Source organism: Pecten maximus, chromosome 11 (assembly GCF_902652985.1).
Source record: "Pecten maximus chromosome 11, xPecMax1.1, whole genome shotgun sequence".
Lineage (NCBI taxonomy): Eukaryota > Metazoa > Mollusca > Bivalvia > Pectinida > Pectinidae > Pecten > Pecten maximus.
In genome coordinates, this window is record NC_047025.1 from 33,337,726 (window position 1) to 33,362,413 (window position 24,688).

Consider the following 24,688-nt stretch of genomic DNA (forward strand, 5'->3'; position numbering starts at 1 on the left):
ACCTGCGCATTGCAAGTTCTGACAGAAGTCCGGTTCGCTAAATGAACCGTAACAACTTTTTTTTGAAATATATTTCTATATCCATTGTCTTGTTTTCATGTCAGCCTTTTTTATTTTGCTACCAATAAATTGTAGCAAGGTAAACACAAAATAATGGAAAGTTGAGTTTCTGACAGTTAAAGAAAACTATGTTCCATGGTTTCTGATTACGTTAAGAGTGAAACGTAATCAGAAGCCTTGGCTATAGCGAAGATGAGATTATACATAAAGACTTACATATTTTTTTATAAAACTCTATATTTGTATTGGCTTATGTAATTTGTTGCCATACATTGGGCGTAAAATTTATGACAGTGGAACATATATATATATGTATGGTTTTCGTACATTTCGGATGTTGAAACGATAATAGTATTACACATAACTCTTGTATACCTGAAAAAAATCAATATCTACAATCAGAGACCTATATACTAGTATATAGGTCTCTGCTACAATTAAGATTTGAAAATTTCTTTTTGACGAAATGCAAGGTTTGGATAAAAATACAGACAGTGAAACAATTTAAACAATTAATACAAGGTTTAGATAAAAAAATACAGACAGTGAAACAATTTAAACAGTTAATACAAGGTTTAGATAAAAATACAGACAGTGAAACAATTTAAACAATTAATACAAGGTTTAGATAAAAATACAGGCAGTCAAACAATTTAAACAGTTAATACAAGGTTTAGATAAAAATACAGACAGTCAAACAATTTAAACAATTAATACAAGGTTTAGATAAAAATACAGACAGTCAAACAATTTAAACAATTAATACAAGGTTTAGATAAAAATACAGACAGTCAAACAATTTAAACAATTAATACAAGGTTTAGATAAAATACAGACAGTGAAACAATTTAAACAATTAATACAAGGTTTAGATAAAAATAGACAGTAAAAACTCTATACACCACCATACTTTATTTCCTCCAGAAGATGTTTGAATCCAAGAAATCGTCAAAGAAAATAAAGAAAATTAAGAAATAATGAATGCATTAAGATGTCAGTGCAGTAAGGTATATAACAGGAATACATTCCTCCACCGCGTGAATCAGTCAAATTGATTGGCAAACACTATATTACAAATAGCAATGCATAACACGTACAACAAATGGAGCAGACTTCATCAGGAATTGTCTTTGGACAGCGTCATCTGTGAATGGGATTCCTGGGGTCGCCCCAAATAAGCTGAGAGTAAAGGAGATATAGTATCCATGCATGCTCTTGATGTGGAGCAATTGACATAAGAACATTGGTGCCAAATTCGGTCAGAATATCGTTCATAAAATTTTGTCTTATAATGATGTTTGTACACATGGAACGGAAATGAACTGCAGCATGTCAAAATTGTCGACACAATTTATTTCACTAATTAAGCAATCATAACTTGTAGGTGCAATGTAAGTAATTATAGAGGACAAATATAATTCCCGACAAGTCTGTTTGACAAGAAAGATTTCATCTTTAAATTCTGTAAAATGATTCCTACTGTAAAGACAGTCTTTCTTGAAAAAAATATGTAATAAACCCAGCACTGAACTCAAATGCCCTATTAACGAAGTTGTCTTCTAACGACCCCCACTTAAGCATAACATTGGCCTTTTTATTAAAAAGGCAACTGAACGGAGAAAAGCAAACGTACAGAATTATTGGCCAAATATAAGCATAGTCTGAATCGACCAGCGTTAACGAACCATTTCAGCCAATCTTCCTGGATACCAATATTTTAGAAAGTGTGTTACGTATAACATGGAAAACTTTAGGTCCAGTTTGTCGTGTTTGAAATCACTTAAGCATGATTTTGACATCCACTTCATACAAGAATACTGGCTGTATGCCTTCGAGATGAAAGAGCTAAGTTCCTTCTACGATGAATTAATTTGTTCTGTGAAATGTGCGGACGACCTTGACACCCATAACTCCTCTCCAAAGGTAAAGAGGCAAAAGAGGTAAGACTCTATGCATAAGGCATAATTTACAGGACCTCGTGTCAATCTTAATGATTTCTGTATATATGTCGTGATGGGGAAATACAGTCTCCGACAATCAGTATCAATCCATTCTGGACGAATTACTTCATCCTATTCGAATAGGTGATATCACTTATTGAAACGAATAGGTGATATCACTTATTGAAACGAATAGGTGATATCACCAATTCGAAAAGGCGATATCACTTATAAAATTTCATAAATGATATCACCTATTCGAATAAGTGATATCACTTTAGAATCAATACAAGCGACTGCTCCCAAATTAGACATGTTACATATGATGGAATTGGGGAGCATACAGTTTTCCAAATTTTATAAGTGATATCACCTATTCGAATAGGTGATATCACTTAATGAAACGAATAGGTGATATCACTCATTCGAATAGGTGATATCACCAATTCGAATAGATGATATCACTTATAAAATTTCATAAGTGATATCACCTATTCGTATAGGTGATATCTATGGGGCGCCGTTTTACTATTTATTCCCATTTGGTGATATCACCTATTCGAATATGTGATATCACCAAATGGGAATAAATAGTAAAACGGCGCCCCATATATATCACTCATTCGAATAGGTGATATCACTTAAGAATTTTATAAGTGATATCACCTATTCGTTTCATTAAGTGATATCACCTACTCGAATAGGTGATATCACCAAATGGGAATAAATAGTAAAACGGCACCCCATACTATTCTAGCCGGAGATATGACCGCTTCGTTAGTTAATGATAATCCATCATCCAGAGACCGTCTCTTGCTCACAATCACATGCAATATTCGAGTACCGAATCGGTTAGCCAAAATAACTACTCTTAATTCATCCCAGATTGATTACTTTATATCCTTGAATATCGAACTACTGCAGGAGTACTGTGCCCTTCAGAGGAAGGCACTAAACACGTCGACACACAGTCCAGTATCTATCTAGGTCCGCGCACAGCATTCTCAACTTCAAGAACGGGAGAAGGCGAAGGAAATCGCAACGAACAGGATAACATGGGATAAGGTAGACCGAGTTAGATATGAACATCTTGTGTCTGATCGAGTTGTGTCGCTAACAATTACAGGGGAGGCATCGCCCTACACACTGGATTCACACATTCACAATCTCGGTGACATTCTGGTGAAGACCATTAGATTGTACGCCTGGTGGGACAAAAACCGCAAATCTAACTCATGGAAACCAGGGTTGTCCCAAGAGATTAAGGACTTTTGTCGTGTCAGTAAGCAAATCTAACTTGGATTGGAAAGTTCAAAGCTGTCCATCTGGTCCCGAACATCAACTATACAAGGACATGAAACGGGCAAAAACATCTGCGGAGTGCCCAACGCAAGAGTCACGGTCTGAAAAGGAAACAACATTATAACCACATCACAGAGGCACACGAGTCTGAGAATGTTCTATAAGCTGGTTTCAGCACAACGTAACAGCGACAAGAATAGTACAGACCCCCTCATAGTTGACGGTGAAGCATACAGAGATGATGTTTACTTTCAACAGTTTGCAACCCTACAGGAACACACAACGTTCAACAAAGACTTTACATGACAAGTCGAGCTGGATAACCTTCTGTTACTGGACGAACATAAAGCTGAACAAATTCTGCAATCAAAGTGTCCTCGGATCAAGTCAGCAAGGTAATACGATCGATGAAGAACAAAAGGCAGCGGATCAAAATTGGTTGACGACAGAACATATCAAATATGGAGGGAATACACTTCTCGTCAAGCTATCGACTATCTTGAACTTCATATTCAGCAGTGCCTGCATCCTACCTAGCTTCAAGACAGGCAAGGTCAATCCCCTTTACAAAGAAAAGGGTAAACCAATACAAGTTCCGGATTCCTACAGAAGAAAAACCATATCCAGCATCATTGGAAAGATCACGGAGAAAGTTCAACTTAATTATGCCGAGAAGTTTATTCTGGATGTACCGTCAAAACTTCAAACCGGATTTACCAAAGGTACACCAGCGATGCCTGGAGCTCTTCTCATCACATGGCCAACGCTAAAAACACCAGCGAAATATTATACCTGGGGTTCTTTTTGCTTGAAAGGCCTTCGATGTTGTATGGCAAGATCCACTGCTAAGAAAACTGCACCAGATAGAGGACTTTCTGGCTTGGATTGGCTCTTCATGAAGAACTGGTACTCCGGGTTAACATCACAGGTCAGCTGGAAATGTGATATATCCAAATCCACCAGGTAAGCTCAAGGTGGACTTTGGTCTCAGACAGCCTTCATCAACCCACTGCTGCTCGCCGTAGAGAACAACATGGGGATAAGAACTGATAATGTGTATTGTGGAGTCCCAACAACTGCTGCCGGTGTATGCCTGGCGTCCAACAACGTTGTGGAGATGCAGGTCATGTTGCTCACGCAGGAGTTCTACGGCAACAAGGAAATATACCAGATCAGCTAGACAAAGTCCAACATCCTTCCGCTAAATGCTAACGACTCCCATATGCTCAATAAACAATGGCGTCAATCTCCCAGATACAACTGTCAAACACATAGGTATCACAAGAGATAACTACTCTGAATGTGGTTTGAACAAAGTGGCGGATGAACGTATCCAGTCGGCAAGAAGAACAGCTTATGCCTTGATGGCATTGGAATTTCATGGACTGAACGGTATAAACCCTGCTATTTCTCTGTACATGCTGGATTGCTACGTCATTCCTCGTCTTCCTTACGGCCTGGTGTCATAAGCTGAGGCAAACATTTATCACCAAAATCTCCCTATTCTACAAGACACTTAAGCAATTACAGCATCTACCAGAGAGAAAACAGCAGACTTGTATAGTGTGGGCAAACGTCGACCTTGCATAGTGTGGGCAACTAGCGGTAAAAGACAGCAGTTTCCGTATTTGGTTTGTGTGGGCCTATAGCATCTTGCTTCACTACGGTCTTGAGTATGGAACGTCTTGGAGAACCCTCTATTAAAAGAATCGCGGAAAAAAACCCAGTTAAGATCACAAGCTCGCGCTTCTGGATCCAGAAACTTTAAACAGAGGCTGCCTCAAAATCTACACTGTGTTATATTAACCTTTCTCCGGACACCACACTCAATCCACACATCTGGGAAAGTACTGGACATGACACCCTGGACGTCAACAAAGTGGAAGTGGAGGCGAAACTCGTGGCGGTTCTAAATCTGTCCGATGTGTCATTCTGTGTGTTACAAGTGAACTGTCCCTACAAATCATTCCGGATTGCTCGAGGGCACATTTCGTTCCAAAGAAGCAGGTCCAATCTCTCTCCATGTGTCGGTGTTTCGTCTTACACCAGTTCCATATCGCGATGCTATTGGCACCATGGACTTTCTTGTAGATCACCTAATTTACAATATGGCCTGATACACAAAATATACATAGACAAATAAATAGGCTAAAAGCACATAAACATATACAAGAACAAGAAAATATGGCAGCTGCCTTTCAGCCATTTTGTTTTCAGGTCAGTCTTAAAACTAGGAACTATATGAAAACTATGAATGATGAGTAAGAATGATCCATTAAGTAATTTTTTTACAGACAGACGGACAACCGATGGACCACGGACGAAGGGCGATTTAAATAGCTATACTATCTGATGATTGTGGGTTAAAAACAACATCAATTCCTTGATCAGCTTTCATCACAAATTTATTGTTCTCATAATGTATATAAACACTGAATCATATCTGTTGACATTTTATCTTAATCAATAGATGATGCAGAGGGAGAGGAAGGATGATAATGCATTGGAATCTGTCTACAACACCCACATAAACTGACCAGGGTACTGGTATGTAACAAATAAAATCTGTCTAAAACAACTCCATATAAACTGACCAGATCCTTGATCTCTGTGCTAATCTGACAGATAAAACCTGTCTACAATGAACCCTACATTAACCGACCAGTACTCGAGGTACAGTGTATTATTTATATACAAGATAAAGTCACACAAGATTTCAATTAGAAATGGTGATGGCAGACAGATTTCAATGTAGGTCTCCTTACCATTGGGTTACAGCATTATAAAATAAATACAGGATCATCAAAAAGCATCAAATTAATGTGATGAAACATTTTGTGTGTACAGAGAAAGGCCATGACATTACTTCTGATTAAAAAGCCAACTAGCCCAACAAAAAGTATTAATATTCTTTCCATCAAAAATCAAATAAAACTACAGGTGTACGAGTCTGTAGCTAATGAAGATACAAATTTTCTTAAAATCAAAGCACGATAATAATCATTCTGGTTACATTGTTGTAAAATATTTTAGTTCATTTCATTTGCATCAGCTTTTTTCAATATTCCATTATCATCTGCAGATATCAATGAAAGCCATATATTTTTGATGATAATGATCTCGCTAAAACTTGAGACTTTATTAACTATGTGTGAATGTGTGAAAGGAATCATTTGCACTCTCGATTAAATAAATGAGACTTTCTATCAAACATAAATTTACCAATTTAAACAGGAAAAGCAATAGTGGACCCAATCTTTCACCACGCAACTCATTAGTTGACAAAGAAAATGTATGAATTGAAATCATGGTAATAAGACTCCACATCATTCTTACAAATAAAGAAGGAAATCAGAAAATTCTGCCAGATTTATTGATGAGAAAGCAAAGCTACCAAGGAATAGTAGACTTGTAGAGAGAGATACATTAGTACTGTGTTAGTTACAGTGCTGTGTTAAATATTGCAAAGATATGTACAGTTCACAAAGTCCACTCTCCCAACATCTCTGGCAAAGAAGTCATGGACAGAATAGATCATATCTAGTATGTACAAATTTGTTATCATCACAGTGATTAATCACTCTCGACACCCACACTGAATATTCATCACCCTAAGCATGAATATTCCTGAACATGCATACACCGACTATTCACCATGCATACACATACACAAAAGGCTCATCAGTCCGGACACTCACTCACAGGAGGTCATTAACAATGAAACAAAGGGGACATTATCTATCACAATATCTTTTTATCTGACATTGTGTTTCTAAATGTTTACTACCCAAGTAACTTAATAGCTTTTGTTTCTTCACATGTAGAATTTCATACCAAATGTCTACACAATATACTAGATTATTTTAACTCCGCATACGTAGAAATTCTTAGTCAATGAAGCAGTTCAACAAAGAAATGTTATCATTGTAACTTTACTAGTTTTTTCCTTTTGTTTTGAATTAACAAGTCTTGCCCAACAAGATAAAACTTATTTTACTGCAATTACCCGAAAGCACATTTGGTGTGACTATCGTTTTTATATTACATCAGAATTGTTCAGATAGATATTGATACAAGTACTGTGTATTTGAATATTACTCAGCCTGAAGTTTTACAGTTAAATCTTATTCCATCCTGATTAGCTGTTATCTACTTGTTAAGCTACTGGTTCACTGGTGATGATCTAGACAAGGGGTCACTGGGCAAACTGTCAGTGATCCAGACCAGAAGTCACTTGGCAAACTGTCAGTGATCCAGACCAGAAGTCATTGGGCAAACTGTCAGTGATCCAGACCAGAAGTCATTGGACATATTGTTATAGGGATGACTGTATCAAACATGTTTTGTAATCTGGGCTGTATTCTTTAGTAAGAGTTGTTAGGTAGATTGTTACCTCTGGGTTCCATACACACCGTCTTGAAAAATGTCATTTTACAAATAGTTTCTGCCAGTCTTGTGTGTTCACTAAGTATATTGGTATATAGTCAATGCATAAACTTTCTTGGAACGAGTGGTGTGGTACGTGACAGAAAAAGTCCTCCCAACAACCTCACTGTTTAACAGTGTATACAACACTTCATAAATACATATACACATTCACACCAAAGGTAATAACTTATCAAAAAAAAGATCAGCACATTCACACAGCCTCCATTCTACCCATTCATCAAGTTAAAACTTTCAAAGTTTTGCGTTGTGATCACCAGTTACACTATCTGTCATTCCAAAATATCTGTTGCTGATGAGTGAGTTAACACATAAAATTATCCTAAACCTACAAAATTACACAAACATGTACAAATATCCTCTCGGGGGAAAAATCAATACACTTTCTGCTTGAAAATAAAAATCATAAAGAAAATGAAACTGATCATTATAAAAATATCTTAAACTCCCAAAAGAATTTTAGTTAAAATTGTATTTGTGATAATGTTTACATAAGGCATTAATTACTATTCCAAATAATTTGGCAACATTGCATGAGTCTAGGCTACATAACAACAACACATGAGAATGAGGGTACAGTTTAAGTTATCATGCTCTACAAGACCCTATCATACCGGTACATAAAACATATTTTAATGTCCAATGTCTGTCTCTGATCAAGCAACAGTACAATTCTGAGGATATTACTAACTAGTGTCTATTAGACTCTATAAGACAAGTTTCTCTGATCACAATAGATATACCAGGTATAAATCTCCAGTAAAAGGACAGGTCTTAATACGACTAAGACACATCAAGGTTTCTACTAGACCTGTGTTGTGGGCTCTAACAGACACATTACAATATACATGTCTATACGGTGATACTAGACATGAAAGTTCACTTTTTTCCCCTTTTACGACCATAATAAAACACAACTGCCCTGATAAGCAATTAAAACCGTGGAGATATAACCTGACAATAAGGATATACGTCTTGTTTATCAAAACATGTGCATGATACAGAAATAAAATTCTGAAATGTTGATAATAAAACAAACAAGACAACTCACTCTGACAACATAACAGAACTAACAATATATATCTATATATATTTGCAACATATTTTGTCCTGTGTACTAATCACAGTTGTTGTAATATATACAAAACAGAAACAGGCAAATTTAATTGCAAATTTTTTCTAAAATTAAAAGGGGAGGTAACTACAATGTATACAGTTCTGCCTATTAAATGTGTGCATTGGTAAACATTTCAAGATGTATCAATTTCAATCAAGATGTTTCTAATGAATGTAAATCCTTGAATAGGGACAGTAATGACACTATATATAAATGTTCGGTCTTGAATTAAACACATACTGGTATAGATGTACACGAGTGAAAATACGATTTCTGTTTTTATGATAAATCTATCACACTACTGTCAAGGTCTCAAACGAAAAATGACAAATTACCTTTACCATTTGCTATGCATGAGTGAATTTTAATTTGAGGTGGAGGTTATGGAGGTTGGAAGTTTCACAGCTTCAACCAGTTTTAAGTTTATAAGGTTAAAGCTCTGTGAAATACAAGCACTTAACAGTATAACATAACATTTATTATGTCTTGTTTGACTGAGATATGTGGAAACAATAGAACTGTACACACGAAGTTGAGTAAGGATAAAACAACAAAATCAATGTAACACATGCCACAGGGTTTTGCCATATTTTCCTGTGCATCTGGACATGAAAGCCCAATGTACCATATAAACTCTATATATAGGTCATATACTGAGTGCAATACTAGCACAAACTATACACAAAATTACAGTCACGTCAACACCATGTTATCCCAATTGTGCAACATTTCCATACAAAAATAGGGATCATTCAGTATTTCACAGTTGTTCTTATTTCACTCAATATCAAATTAATTATCCAGCAATGAATCAGAACTCCTTATTTTCCTTGTCATGCTAATTGTTCCTTTATATAATTTGACAGCACAAGGGCGGGTACTAGTATAGGTTATATAATTATAAGAGAGGTTTGAATGCGATAAAAGTCCTGTTCTCTTTGCGCAAAATTCATGCAACACATGCTACTGTAAAGTTTTAAAGATTTATTTTATAAAGCAATAACATTTTGGAAAATATATCAGATTTCATTTTGTGTTAATCACATTTTGAATGACCTTAAAATTATGTTGGGAGAAATTTTTTCATAATTTTCCAACAAAACATTCTATCACTTTTCATTTCCTCAAACAACATTACTTAATACGTGGAATTGACAATTTTTTCTCAATCATAATTCTTATGATGTCATTGAATTTGATTCAAAATCCACGACAAGATTGCATCCATCATCCCTGAAAATTTCAAATGCACCAACCTTGCCACTGTTTTATTGGTATTCCTAAACTTAAGGAAATTCCTCAACTTAAAATGATTAATTCATTAAAACATTATTTGATTAAGGAAAGAATCTTAGTTATGGAATTATCCTTAAATTTTGTAATGTTTTTCTATGGAAATTTTAAAGCTGGGGAATTTCCATAAGTTTAGGAATACTGATAAAAGTGGGACCTGATCCTACTTTAATACATACTATCAAAGTTTATGATACTCCAGTTTTCCACTGACACTATGTTCTTAAGTTAAACAATTCCGATTTGAATTCTCCAGGCAATCAGATTCTGTAGAAGAATCATTAACAAGAGGGAGGCTGACTTTGAGCAAATATAGATAATCTGTGTCCTGCATAGAATTTTACTACTGCTGGTCAACGTCAGTTACACACCTGGATTTCAGTACCTCCTCTGTCCTCTACAAATAGATTCTACAGACACGAAGAAAAATGCTTCACAAAGGACGCGATACATTTTAGATATATGTAGTTATATGAAGTTGACGGTATAAAGGAACAATTCATTCACTTCATCTTCGCACAGTAACAAGAAGAGGTTTTTGTTATGATTTTATGTACAAATATGGCCATAACAGGTCCATTATCACCAGTTGTTTTCTAACTAAACATCATTCTTGTCCAAAACCTTCTGTTTCCTCGATTGCCATTGTCAATTTTTCCACTAACTGTTCGTAGGTCCTATAGGGGGGTAAATCTAGCCGGTTAAAACAGGTATGACTGCGAGGCAACCAGGTCTCCTTGCCCACTTTCTCTATACAGAAACGCTGTGGACCGTTACTTCCTGTTAAGTTTAAAAGAAAACAGAGATAATACATGCCTCAGAAAAGGAATATTTACAATTCAGGCATTTGATGCTTTCAGATGTTTGTTCTAAATTCAATAAATCAAAGATGAGTGATCACATGACAAATCAGTAAGATAATAAAAACAATTTATCTTTAGTTTCTTACTTTTTACAAGTTTTATGCTGTTATGTGTATACATTTGCAAAAGCATTTCAACCTAAAATAATATTTGTTATATATACATAAACATACCCATCAACTCTGCAAACCCTCCAACTGGCAAACGACATGTGCCAGTAACGAACTGCATCAGTCTTGTTCGTTTCTCGTTGTCTATCTCTCTTACAAACTGGAATAAAGACCACAAATCATGAGTTGCCTCCCTTACATTGGACATTTGCTGCTACAGCGAACAGTACAGAAAGACTGATAAATATAAACAAATGAACAAATGAAAATTCATGGTTCCATTTTACAAGGGATTGTATGTTCTTGCACTATTAGTGTTCTAACAGCGAACAGTACAGAAAGACTTATAAATATAAACAAGTGCAATCAATGATTGCGAAAGCTCACCGGCGACAGCAATCACACTATGCATTCATTTTTTATGTATGTATAAGCATGTCATTTTGAAATTGTATGTCACATAATATTGCTCCTCGACCTTTAATGGATGTATAAACCAAATAAGAAGGGTGTGGACTTACAAGCTTTTCAAAACTAACCCCCAAAATCTTAAAAGTGAATTTTTGTGTCAAAGTCCACAAAATGGTAAAATGCCAAAATGCCAATTTTTTTCTGCATGATTTGCCACAGCATCACCCCGGATCTCTAATAAACGTATAAACCAAATTAGAAGGGTGATAGGTGTATACTTTTGGACTCTACTTTAAAGTGAGTTTTGGTGCCAAAAAAGTTAAGTCCACAAAATGGTAAAATGGGAAAAAAATCACAATTTTTTTCTGCATGATTTTGCCATAACATCACTAATAGACCTCTAATAAATATTTAAACTATTTAGAAGGGCACGAGGTGTATACTTTTGGACTTACAAGCTTTCCAAAAACTTACTCCAAAAGTTTTAAAGTGAGTTTTGGTGCCCAAAACTTACTCCAAAAACTTACTCCAAAAACTTTAAAGTTGATGAGTTTTGGTGCCAAAAAAATGTTAAGTCCACAAAATGGTAAAATGCGAAAAAATCCCAATTTTTTTCTGCATTATTTTGCCATAACATCACTCCTAGACCTCTAATGAATGTATAAACAAAATTAGAAGGGTATGAGGTGTATACTTTTGGACTTACAAGCTTTCCAAAAACTTACTCCCAAAACTTTTAAGTTTTGGGGTGGGACGCCGATGCTGATGCCGACGCCAACGCCAACGCGGACACTGGGGTGACAGCATTAGCTCTCGGTTACTCGTAACCGGTGAGCTAACAAGTGAACAAATGAAAATTCATGGTTCCATTTTACAAGGGATTGTATGTTCTTGCACTATTTAGTGTTCTAACAGCAAACAGTACAGAAAGACTTATAAATATAAACAAATGAACAAATGAAAATTCATGGTTCAATTTTACAGGGATTGTATGTTCTTGCGCTATTTCGTGATCTACAGCGCTGGCATTAACAAACCAAAGGGGAAACTATAGATGTCTTACCTTCCAGAACCAGACAACTTGTTTGGAGTTTCTTTGATAATGTCTGTAAATAGTATTCCTCTCCCAATCATCCACATCTACCTCCTGCATGCCACACAGCATCAACTGAAAATATCAATAAACCAAATTATTAATTTCAAAACGGAACATCTACATCAAACTGATCGACCAACTGCCAGTGTATGTATAATTTTCATGATAATACTACTATGTTCTCTAGTTATTGTCCTCTTTTACCATGATAAATCCAGATAAGATGGTTTGTTGATTTTTTTTGTTTACTGGATTTATTATAATCATTTCCATGCTACTTCAAACAATTGGGATACATCCACAAACAGCAAAGGACATCCTGTGATTTCAGCTTCATGAGATAGGTAGGGACTGAACAAAATATCCTTCAGCTGAGGTAGTTTTGGTTTGATATTCTACTGAATGAGTTGTAGCAGCAAACAGAATTGGCCCGTACTGGTGATTAACTCTAGTTTATGACCTGGATGGTACTAATGACATGATTTGTCTCTTTGTTTTTGTCCTCTGTTAACGTTAAGAAGTGGATGGTGACGAGACTTTACCTCAAGCTCCCTCTCATCAAAGTATTGTAGCCACTGGAGTGGCACCACCTCACTGAATCCATCCAGGAAAGCCTTGGTCTGATCCTCCACCCCTCTCTGGAACCGCCAGTTGGTCATCAGGCTGATTAAATAAAGTACATGTCTTAGGTTAACTTCATTATTGGAAAATACAAGCTTCTTTAGAGATTTCTCAGATATTCAGATATTTTTTCAAGAGAGATTCATGTAGTCTTTCTGTGAAGAATTTCCAGTTTAAGTGATGACATCACACAGCTCAGAAAGAGCCATACACATGCCATTTGATAGACCTACTTGATATATTCCTCCTTGTTTTCCTCGGTGACCCGTATGTCAGCTCCACCCTCCTTCAGATCATGCTGCTCAATCTTGCCCAACACTTCAAAGTCAGCACTGAAGAACAGCTCCAGGCCACACTCATCAATGTTGTTGTCCCTGAAACCATATAAACATTGTCAGTGTAGGAGTTGTTGAGTCATGATACACTATATTGTATGTATGTTTGACACAAATATTAAGCAAAAATATTAAAACAACTCTGATATGATAAAGAAAGCCTTTTAAAATGGCACTTTTTCATTTTTGAGCAGACAAAGAACTGCAGTGGCTTGATGCCTTTTTCTACTTTATTTTAAGACAATATGTGTTTCTATAATAGCAGTTTATTTCATCAGGATCTTCTTTACGTTGATTCATCCAAGATCTTCTGTCCCATACATTTGCTGAATGTACTTACTGGATCCAGGTGAGGGAGTTAAAGAACTCAGGGTCTATTGTCTCAATGTCGGTCAGGTGGAGTTTCTTGTTCAGCATCCTCTTATAGAACGGCAGTGTGAAGCCACTATCGATAAACTTTCCATGGTACAGGGCCTAAAACAGATAGTCAAAAGCTCTTTATTAACTTTCAGTTCGAGTCAGTAGGAAACCGGTAAAATCTTACAATGTCACAGGTAAATCAACAATATCTCAGAAAGTGAAACAAAATATTTCACAGCCATGCTTGTCTAAAAGACATTTTCAGAAATTGATAAGTAAATATTTAATAATAATCAATCTTTTATCATGAATGTTAACCACTCACCATAGCAATGAATCGTCCAATAAATCTAAAGTATACAAGGTGGTCGGGATTGACATTAGAGGCAGCGTTGATCTGTAGGCTGTAGTTACTGTGACTGGCATACTCAAACAGGCAGTACATGGGATTCAGCACATCGTGGGATAGATGGAAAAACCACTCCCTGTTTAATACAACATTTAGGTTTAATATATAATAATGACAGACTTTACCTGCAATATTTGTATATTTAGTATCTAAGATTATAGTGAAATTACAATCTTACGAAGCTTGGTTAATTTTACAAAGAAATTATCATGTGATACATATATAGGCTGAAGAACAATGTTCCAACTTCAAGTATCACTATTGTTATATAGGGTAACATAGATGTATGGTAACACTGGCTCAGTAATGTGACAATTTCTATGTTGTACCTTAATGGGAACTTTCTTACGTAACGTCACAATTCAGCAGAACAAATCCCTTCAGTTTGATTGTAGATACTATCAAACCTACACTCCCTATACTAACCTGGCTACACCTCCATAATCCAGTCCTTCCTCTCCCTTGAAAATAATATAAAGTCTTCTCCTGAGGTCGTAGGGCTGTAACCTCATAATCTAAAACAGAAATAAGCTGTGTTTGTGGAATAGTTTCTAAAGTATACAAAGTTTAATGTAGAATACTATGTCATTAATACACCAGTCTGTATTATATATAATGTCCATGATTACACTTCATAACAAATTGTTCTTCATTCTGATTTTTAACATTATTTTGGTAAATTTATTGATTTATAGGTTATGATGGCATTGTCACTTTTAACTAACTTTTATGGGGAGATACATTCCATCATCAATATAGATATAAGGTAAATAGAAATTTTATCCTCTGGTGTAGAATGTTTGCCCCCAAATCTTCACAAGTGTCAGTATCTACCCAAATTTTACACCCTCAGTAAGAATGTATAATTGTCCTGTAAAATCTACATATACAGGAAAAGTCTACCTTTATATACATTATATGTACCAGGCTATGAGACGATATATTCTATATTGTGCTTATTTATATATTAGGCTTTAATGTAAACAGTATGTTTCTGTATAGAGCATTGGATCAGGTCATATTTGTAGTAGAGATATGCACCAGTACTGATATTATATACCTGTGCAAAAGAATCCTCAAAAAGGTTGTCCCTTGATACTGTAATTTTAACATGTCCAGACAAAGCATTCGAGGAACAGAGGTATCTGAACTGTCCCAACTTCCACCGGAAACTTCTTTCATATTGTATGGGTACTCCAAATGCACCTTTAGGTCTGAAATACAAGACATAGGTCAATAATTGTAAGAAACAAAAAATCACAAGCCGAATGCATTTCCCAATGAAAGAAATCAATGAGAACTAACTTTCATAAATACGAAGTAAACAATAGAATAGGATACAACAGGAAATATTTCTTGCAATATATTTCATCTTATTTGAAGATAGAGATATGGTAGATAAAAGCTTAAGGGCATCATAACAAGTGACGCATATATACTAGACCCTATTGTAGAATCTGTATCTATAGATAGATATGAGAATCTGTATCCATTTAGATATGAGAACCTGTATCCATTTATTAGTGTTTCAATGTCCTTATTCTGCACAAATTCAAATTTTCATGGTTTTGAATTTTTTGTTTGATACTATCCTGAAATTATTTTGTTGAGATTTTATTTTCCATTAAAACTGCCTACCAGCCACCAATCAGATTTATCAAACTGATATTGTTTTGTTTTAACCAATATCTAACCTTACAAATACTAATATGGTATCTATTGAAAATATTTTCATGATTCATTAAATGAATGAAATTTTATAACTACTTTTAAAAGTGAGGTTAAATTTGATGATACAGATATATTTGACCTATGATAAAGAATCTCGGTCGGAGAGATCCAACACTCACTTCACATCTTTAACACAAGAATACAACATTCCCATACTCCAATATCTCCCTGGCCATAAGTCAAGTGATGCATGCTCTCTTCTACAGTTACACACTACAGACACAATTATTTTAGTTCACTGAAAATCACTCCTTTATTTTACATTGAATTTGTCAGAGTTGCAACGTGTTGTGGTAGATCAATTTGATTAGTACTGCGATATGCTGTCATAGTGCTCCAAGTCAACCTTCACCCTCTAAATTCAATCAAAAGGATCTTCCGAATCATTACTGCAGCAAACTCTAGCTTGAACTAGGGGGAAGTACATTATGACTGTGGCGCAAAGCAGTTGTGTGAAAAGATTTAGACAAGGAATTACATGACTCAAATTGGTGTGAGATCACAGTATCTATGTATCACCTAAAGCTATTCACATGCTTACAAATCATCTAGGAGAGTATCCAGGAAAATCTCAAACAGAAAATCATCACAGACAAGAGGGCTACGGTCCTTAAAGGTCATCTGACAATTGAATCATTATATATGGAAAGCAAAATTACGGCAAAGTTCCCCATTAGGGGCCCTTCCACTCGGGTCCAATGGGTCACACCAGCCTCATTTATTTAAAATATGATTGCCCTCCCCCAATGATGCTTCAAATTTGGTAGTAATCCACTCAAGGGTTAAGAAGGAGTAGTGTTTTGAAATAAGTCTTACGCACAGCGGATGGCGCTCGACAACGGGAGGAATAAGATGGCTATAAGTCATCCTGACCTTGTGTGAAAATTGGGAAATAATCTTACATCATCATCATCATCATCATCAAATTTTGGAAAAGACACAGCTGATTTCAATTGTAAATAGCTTTATAGGGCCCAACAGATAAATAAGCTGGGATATCTCCAACCCAACAGATAAATATCTGAGATATCTCCAACAGATAAATAATCTGGGATATCTCTAACAGATAAATAATCTGGGATATCTCAACAGATAAATAATCTGGGATATCTCTAACAGATAAATAATCTGGGATATCTCCAACAGATAAATAATCTGGGATATCTTTAACAGATAAATAATCTGGGATATCTCTAACAGATAAATAATCTGGGATATCTCCAACAGATAAATAACCTGGAATATCTCCAACAGATAAATAATCTGGGATATATCTAACAGATAAATAATCTGGGATATCTTTAACAGATAAATAATCTGGGATATCTCTAACAGATAAATAATCTGGGATATCTCCAACAGATAAATAACCTGGAATATCTCCAACATAAATAATCTGGGATATCTCCAACAGATAAATAATCTGGGATATCTCCAACAGATAAATAATCTGGGATATCTTTAACAGATAAATAAGCTGGGATATCTCTAACAGATAAATAAGCTGGGATATCTCCAACAGATAAATAACCTGGAATATCTCCAACAGATAAATAATCTGGGATATCTCTAACGGATATCTCCAACAGATAAATAATCTGGGATATCTCCAACAGATAAATAATCTGGGATATCTCCTACAGATAAATAATCTGGGATATCTCTAACAGATAAATAATCTGGGATAATACCAACAGATAAATAAGCTGGGATATCTCCAACCCAACAGATAAATATCTGGGATAACTCCAACAGATAAATAATCTGGGATATCTCCTACAGATAAATAATCTGGGATATCTCCTACAGATAAATAATCTGGAATATCTAGATATCCAACAGATAAATAATCTGGGATAACTCCAACAATAATCAACTAAGTCCCAACCCTGGACACACATATTTCTGACATTTCTTTCAGTAGTGTTTACATTTTCAAGATAATTCCTGGTCTTTACAATTGTAAAGATATCTTATACTCTATACTGTAACAACTTCATGAATAAATGTGATTGGGCATTGCTCCTTCCGTAAGTTGGCTTCTATACAAAACTAGACTAAAGTATAATTCTAAAAGCATTTACATAGAATCAATTTAATTTCGTAAACTGTTCAATCGCAGAAAAAATAACTGATCTGTTCAACAGCCATTATGTGATATCTATAATATATATCTGGAATAAGAAAAGAAACATGATTAAATTTCTATATCTGTCATTTACCACATTCAACTAGCATACATGCTCAAACTTCCACTGAATATGTATGTCACAAAAACAGATGACTGTTAAATCAAAGCCTTTTTCTGGTGGTTTTCTGAGGTCAATAACGGGCAGCAGCTATGCATACATTTTATATAGAAATTATTTCATATCTAATATGAGTTTCCGAAAATTTTCAATTTAGTCAGAAAATTTCATTCCTCAATTCCCCAATTTCCTTCCCAAAATGAGACAATGAAGTCCCATCCAAAACGCAGTTTAAATAGGCCTATACTCATGTACATGACTATTGTATAAAGACCATTACCACTGATAACATCTGTCCTACATAACAACCTCTTTATGTTACTAAGACATTCCTTTACCCACCTCTACCTTCCCAAATCTTTAAAAGTAATCTCTATATTAATCCTGTATAACTTGCATCATGGAGCCAACAAATGAAAATTCAGCTACATAACTTCTGTTAAGACAAATAAAATATTCTCTTCTATATGGTAATAACTCAATTGTGAGGAAAGAGAAAAAAATGTCCAATTAAGTCCTTCATAATGGTCTGTCATTATCATAATTACAAACTCAGACATACATAAAGTGACAAAAAGAAAGAAAGAGAAATATCAATTAACATGTAATATGAACTGTGTATACATAAGCAGACAGTCATCTGCTCAATGAGATTTGTATGAAGCTACCAACACGTTTGGTCATGGCAACAACCAAATATTGACACGCGTTTCAGAACACAATAGATTCAATGAAATATGATGTCTTTTCCAGTTACATAGCTACTTCCATTTACTACATATATATTGTACGTATGTATAATTCACAATAACTGGAAGTAAAAAACTGTCTAACGAAAATACTAATCCTATCTACTATTACATTATGTAAATTAATTGTAACAGTTTCATTGTTGTTCAAAAGCAACTATACATGTACATTACATGATTTAAGCTAACAATGCTTTATACAAGAGGGTAAGCTTGTACCAACTCAGGTGAGACCTTTAATAATAGGTCATGTACATGTATATAACATGTCCTAGATACTGCCCTTGTTTGTGTACCTGAAGCCTACTGGATTATGACTGGCAGTGTCAGCTACAATCAATATAGCCCACCTACTTGTACAGTGTAGTTTATTACACTACTACACAAGCCTCCATAGCTCAGTGGTTAGAGCACTGGTCTTGTAAACCAGGGGTCGTGAGTTCGATCCTCACTGGGGGCTGTAAATATTTTTATTAATTTTTTTATTTTTCAATTTTTAACGCATCAAGGAGGACATAAAAATCCACCTCCACACAAAAAATTTCATCACTTTTGCTTTTAAAACTAGTTTTATTAAGGAAGACCAAAGGTTTAGTTTGGTTTATTCTGTCCTAAGTATGTGTCAGGTTTTGGAGGCAGAGGAAAGCCAGAGTACCCAGAAAAAAAAACACCAGCCTACAATCAATACCAGGCAATAACTGCCCCATGTACGTGAGTTTTGAACTTGCAACCCAAAGATTGAGGGCTAGTGATCAAGTGTCAGGACACCTTCACCATTCGACCACTGCGACCCCGATTCAAGACCAAAGGAATCACCCACTTATTTCAACAGGATAGCAATTGTACTCAGTGCAAATGTTACTACTTAATGAGCTCTTTATATATCCACAAACGATGAAAAATGTGTCCCATGCCACTAATACAATACGGAAAAGGAAGAGAAAAGTTTACTTTTGAGAAGAGCTTGGCCAGGCATATTGTTCAATTATGTACAAATGTATAACAATTTGTATCTCCAAACTTCTTTGACAAGTTTAAACCTATAGGGAAGTAGATAAATGGTGAACCTGGAGGGCAATTCTACACATTGCCTTCACATTTCATTATGTTGTCTGGCTACCTATATATAAAGTGCTGGTGTCCATTTTTTTCTGGCCAGACTGTGTTGTGACTCATTCATTAACATTGACCTATACATATAATTTCACTAACAAAATCATATACATGTAAAAAAAATGCACAAGTAAGAATGTGCTGTAATTGTAAATTGTTGTAATTCAAATGTGAAAGTTGCTCAATTTTACTGAGTATACCCAAGTGGCTGGAACTAATGATCTTTTAAAAAATTTGCAGGTCGACCAGCCCCCATAAAATCATAACATTAAACATTGGCATTCTTATCAGGACAGGTTTAATTTCATATGGTATCATGATGTTAAATTTATGATAAAGAGCTGAAACAATATCACCATTGCACATGCATGTTTCCATGACTAGAAATTCATTCTTTAAGGAAAATTTTCTGCTTATATATTAGGTGTGGCATGAAGACAAATGTATGGTTTAGTCAGGTAAATATGATGTATAATATTTACAAATAATATCACACTATGCAAAGATTAACTACAGATAAATGTGTGAATCATTAAAGTCTGTGTAACAATGTAAATGTCTTAATAAAACTGTCTTATAAAAAGACCAGACAGACAAACAGACAGTTCATTACATCTACTGTCTGTGATGAAGAACAGACCAGACACACACAGATCAACAGACCAGACACAGACAGACCATTACATCTACTGCTGTTGATGAAGTTAGACAGACAAGGCACACACAGGTCATTACATCCACTGCCGAGATGAAGTTAGACAGACAGACACACAGATCATTACATCCACTGCCTGCGATGAGGTTACATCTACTGCCCTCGATGAAGTAAGACAGACAAGGCACACAGATCATTATATCTATAGCCTGCGATGAAGTTAGACAGACCAGACACACACAGATCATTACATCCACTGCCTGCGATGAGGTTAGACTGACCAGACACACAGATCATTAAATCCACTGCCTGCGATGAGGTTACATCCACTGCCTGCGATGAAGTTAGACAGACAAGGCACACAGATCATTACATCTACTGCCTGCGATGAGGTTACATCCGCTTGCGATGAAGTTACTTAGTTACACAGACCAGACAAACACAGATCATTACATCTATAGCCTGCGATGAAGTTACTTAGTTACACAGACCAGACACACACAGATCATTACATCTATAGCCCGCGATGAAGTTACTTAGTTACACAGACCAGACACACACAGATCATTACATCTATAGCCCGCGATGAAATTACTTAGTTACACAGACCAGACACACACAGATCATTACATCTATAGCCTGCGATGAAGTTACTTAGTTACACAGACCAGACAAACACAGATCATTACATCTATAGCCTGCGATGAAGTTACTTAGTTACACAGACCAGACAAACACAGATCATTACATCTATAGCCTGCGATGAAGTTACTTAGTTACACAGACCAGACAAACACAGATCATTACATCTATAGCCTGCGATGAAGTTACTTAGTTACACAGACCAGACAAACACAGATCATTACATCTATAGCCTGCGATGAAGTTACTTAGTTACACAGACCAGACACACACAGATCATTACATCTATAGCCTGCGATGAAGTTACTTAGTTACACAGACCAGACAAACACAGATCATTACATCTATAGCCTGCGATGAAGTTACTTAGTTACACAGACCAGACACACACAGATAATTACATCTATAGCCTGCGATGAAGTTACTTCATTACACAGACCAGACAAACACAGATCATTACATCTATAGCCTGCGATGAAGTTACTTAGTTACACAGACCAGACACACACAGATCATTACATCTATAGCTTGCGATGAAGTTACTTAGTTACACAGACCAGACACACGCACACAGATCATTATATCTACTGCCCGCGATGAAGGTAGACATACCCCACACAGATCATAACATCTACTGCCCGCGATGAAGGTAGACAGACACCCACACAGATCATTATATCTACTGCCCGCGATGAAGGTAGACAGACACCCACACAGATCATAACATCTACTGCCCGCGATAAAGGTAGACAGACACCCACACAGATCATTACATCTACTGCCCGCGATGAAGGTAGACAGACACCCACACAGATAATTACATCTACTGCCCGCGATGAAGGTAGACAGACACCCACACAGATCATTATATCTACTGCCCGCGATGAAGGTAGACAGACACCCACACAGATCATTACATCTACTGCCCGCGATGAAGGTAGACAGACACCCACACAGATCATTACATCTACTGCCCGCGATAAAGGTAGACAGACACCCACACAGATCATTACATGTACTGCCCGCGATGAAGGTAGACAGACACGCACACAGATCATTATATCTACTGCCCGCGATGAAGGTAGACAGACACCCACACAGATCATTACATCTACTGCCGCCATAAAGGTAGACGGATCATTACATTTACTGCCTCTGATGAAGTTAGACAGACACACAAACACATAGATCATTACATCCACTGCCGAGAAGAAGGTAGACAGACACCCACACAGATCATTACATCCACTGCCCGAGATGAAAGAATATGATACATTTATTGTTGAATTATTGATCTGATTGTCTCCTCCTCAATATATATTTGTGAATTTGGCAGGGCATTGAGGTTTAGCACTGACTTCGGTAGTACTTTGTTAGGTATATAAGACATGCTTCGTGATAATCCAATTATTACATTAAAGACAACATCCAAAAACAATCAGAAATTAACATCTTCCAAGCCTCATTAAATATAAATGAATTTGGCATAGTATCAAATTGACGTGTGAGAGAATTTGGTAGAAAGTACACCAGGTGTCCTAACAAGAGATCCCAGAATAGTCTTGGCGCCCACCATCATCTGAATCTTCATTAATCTAGTTCTATGTAAGTTTGACATCATTTATTTTTTTCTATTCTTTCTTCATAGTTATCCACTGTACACGATATACAGAAAATCATGTTAATAATAGTAAATTATTAATGCAGTAGAATAGTAAAAACTTCCATGTCAAAAAGAGGTCATCATTAAACTCATTGGCTCAAACAGTAAGTGGAGCAACATATATAAGGAACTTCTGAAAGATTTGTTTGGTATTTTCTCTTATGTAGCAATAAAATACAGCTAACAGACTCTAAGATGGCCACTTGTCTGCTACTCTGCTTCTTCATCCATCTCAGAATTCATTCAGCTAGGGAACTTTAGAAACCTGCATGCAAATTTCAGAGATACCCAAAGTAATTTCTGAAAATAGCTTTAAATACCTAACTCTGAAAAAGTCAGAGTGACTCAGATTGAAACAGGATACACTGCCTCAACTTGGTGAATGCAGCTGACATGACAAAATCCTACAGTCCCCTTGGTTCATGTTGAGGGAGAAACAAATACAGAACACAACAAAATCCTACGGTCCACCCTGGTTCATGTTGAGGGAGAAATAAATACAGGACACAACACAATCCTACAGTCCACCCTGGTTTATGTTGAGGGAGTAATAAATAGGGACACAACACAATCCTATGGTCCGCCCTGGTTTATGTTGAGAGAGTAATAAATAAGGACACAACACAATCCTATGGTCCGCCCTGGTTCATGTTGAGAGAGTAATAAATATGGGACAGTCTGCCCTGGTTCATGTTGAGGGAGTAATGGATACAAAAAGACAACTCACCCTTTGGATGGCCCTCCTCTCGGATCCTGGAATGTAGTAGATTTTGTTTTATGATCCACAAAATAGCGTACTCCTTCTGCTGTATACCTCATCTCCCAGCCTTCCGGCAGGGGGTCTTCCTGGACAATACTGTAACAATAAAACAAACAATTGTTAATTCTACCAGATTGTATGTGTGACAGCATATCTTTTTGTAATTCTCGTTTACAGTTAACACAGTAATACTCTTTGTTTATAGTTATATTTTGTATTTTTTTGTCTGTGACATTACTCGCCCTGTAATTCTCGTTTACTGGTAACACAGTAATACTCTTTTATAGTTATATTTTGTATTTTTTTCTCTGTGACATTACTCACCCCTGTAATTCTCGTTTACTGGTAACACAGTAATACTCTTTGTTTATAGTTATATTTTGTATTTTTTTGTCTGTGACATTACTCACCCCTGTAATTCTTGTTTACTGGTAACACAGTAATACTCTTTGTTTATAGTTATATTTTGTATTTATTCTCTGTGACATTACTCACCCCTATAATTCTCGTTTACTGGTAACACAGTAATACTCTTTGTTTATAGTTATATTTTGTAGTTTTTTCTCTGTGACATTACTCACCCCTGTAATTCTCGTTTACTGGTAACACAGTAATACTCTTTGTTTATAGTTATATTTTGTAGTTTTTTGTCTGTGACATTACTCACCCCTGTGTCCTGGGATCTTCCCACTGTGTTGTTCTGTTTTTATGGTTTACAAAGTACACTCGACTGTTAGCATCCACTCGCTTCTCTGTAACACAA

At 35.9% G+C, this 24,688-nt stretch overlaps 1 protein-coding gene and 1 non-coding gene across 5 annotated transcripts in view; one reads left to right on the plus strand and one right to left on the minus strand.

Annotated features, from left to right (window-relative positions):
• Positions 1-5,689: 5,689 nt before the first annotated feature.
• LOC117337496 (NEDD4-like E3 ubiquitin-protein ligase WWP1) overlaps positions 5,690-24,688 on the minus strand; it is a 63,057-nt gene continuing 44,058 nt past the window's right edge. For all 4 annotated transcript variants that reach the window (XM_033898505.1, XM_033898504.1, XM_033898501.1 and 1 more), the window contains 11 exons: positions 24,593-24,677; positions 23,893-24,021; positions 15,424-15,577; positions 14,790-14,878; positions 14,280-14,439; positions 13,935-14,068; positions 13,493-13,633; positions 13,181-13,301; positions 12,606-12,710; positions 11,195-11,291; positions 5,690-10,938 (listed from right to left, as the gene is read on the minus strand). In XM_033898505.1, the coding sequence (XP_033754396.1) occupies positions 10,766-10,938; positions 11,195-11,291; positions 12,606-12,710; positions 13,181-13,301; positions 13,493-13,633; positions 13,935-14,068; positions 14,280-14,439; positions 14,790-14,878; positions 15,424-15,577; positions 23,893-24,021; positions 24,593-24,677 (1,388 nt within the window). In that variant the 3' untranslated portion in view covers positions 5,690-10,765. The remainder of the gene's footprint in view (positions 10,939-11,194; positions 11,292-12,605; positions 12,711-13,180; positions 13,302-13,492; positions 13,634-13,934; positions 14,069-14,279; positions 14,440-14,789; positions 14,879-15,423; positions 15,578-23,892; positions 24,022-24,592; positions 24,678-24,688) is intronic.
• On the plus strand, positions 19,480-19,552 carry Trnat-ugu. The gene has a single exon. It is a non-coding gene; the product is annotated as a tRNA-Thr (tRNA).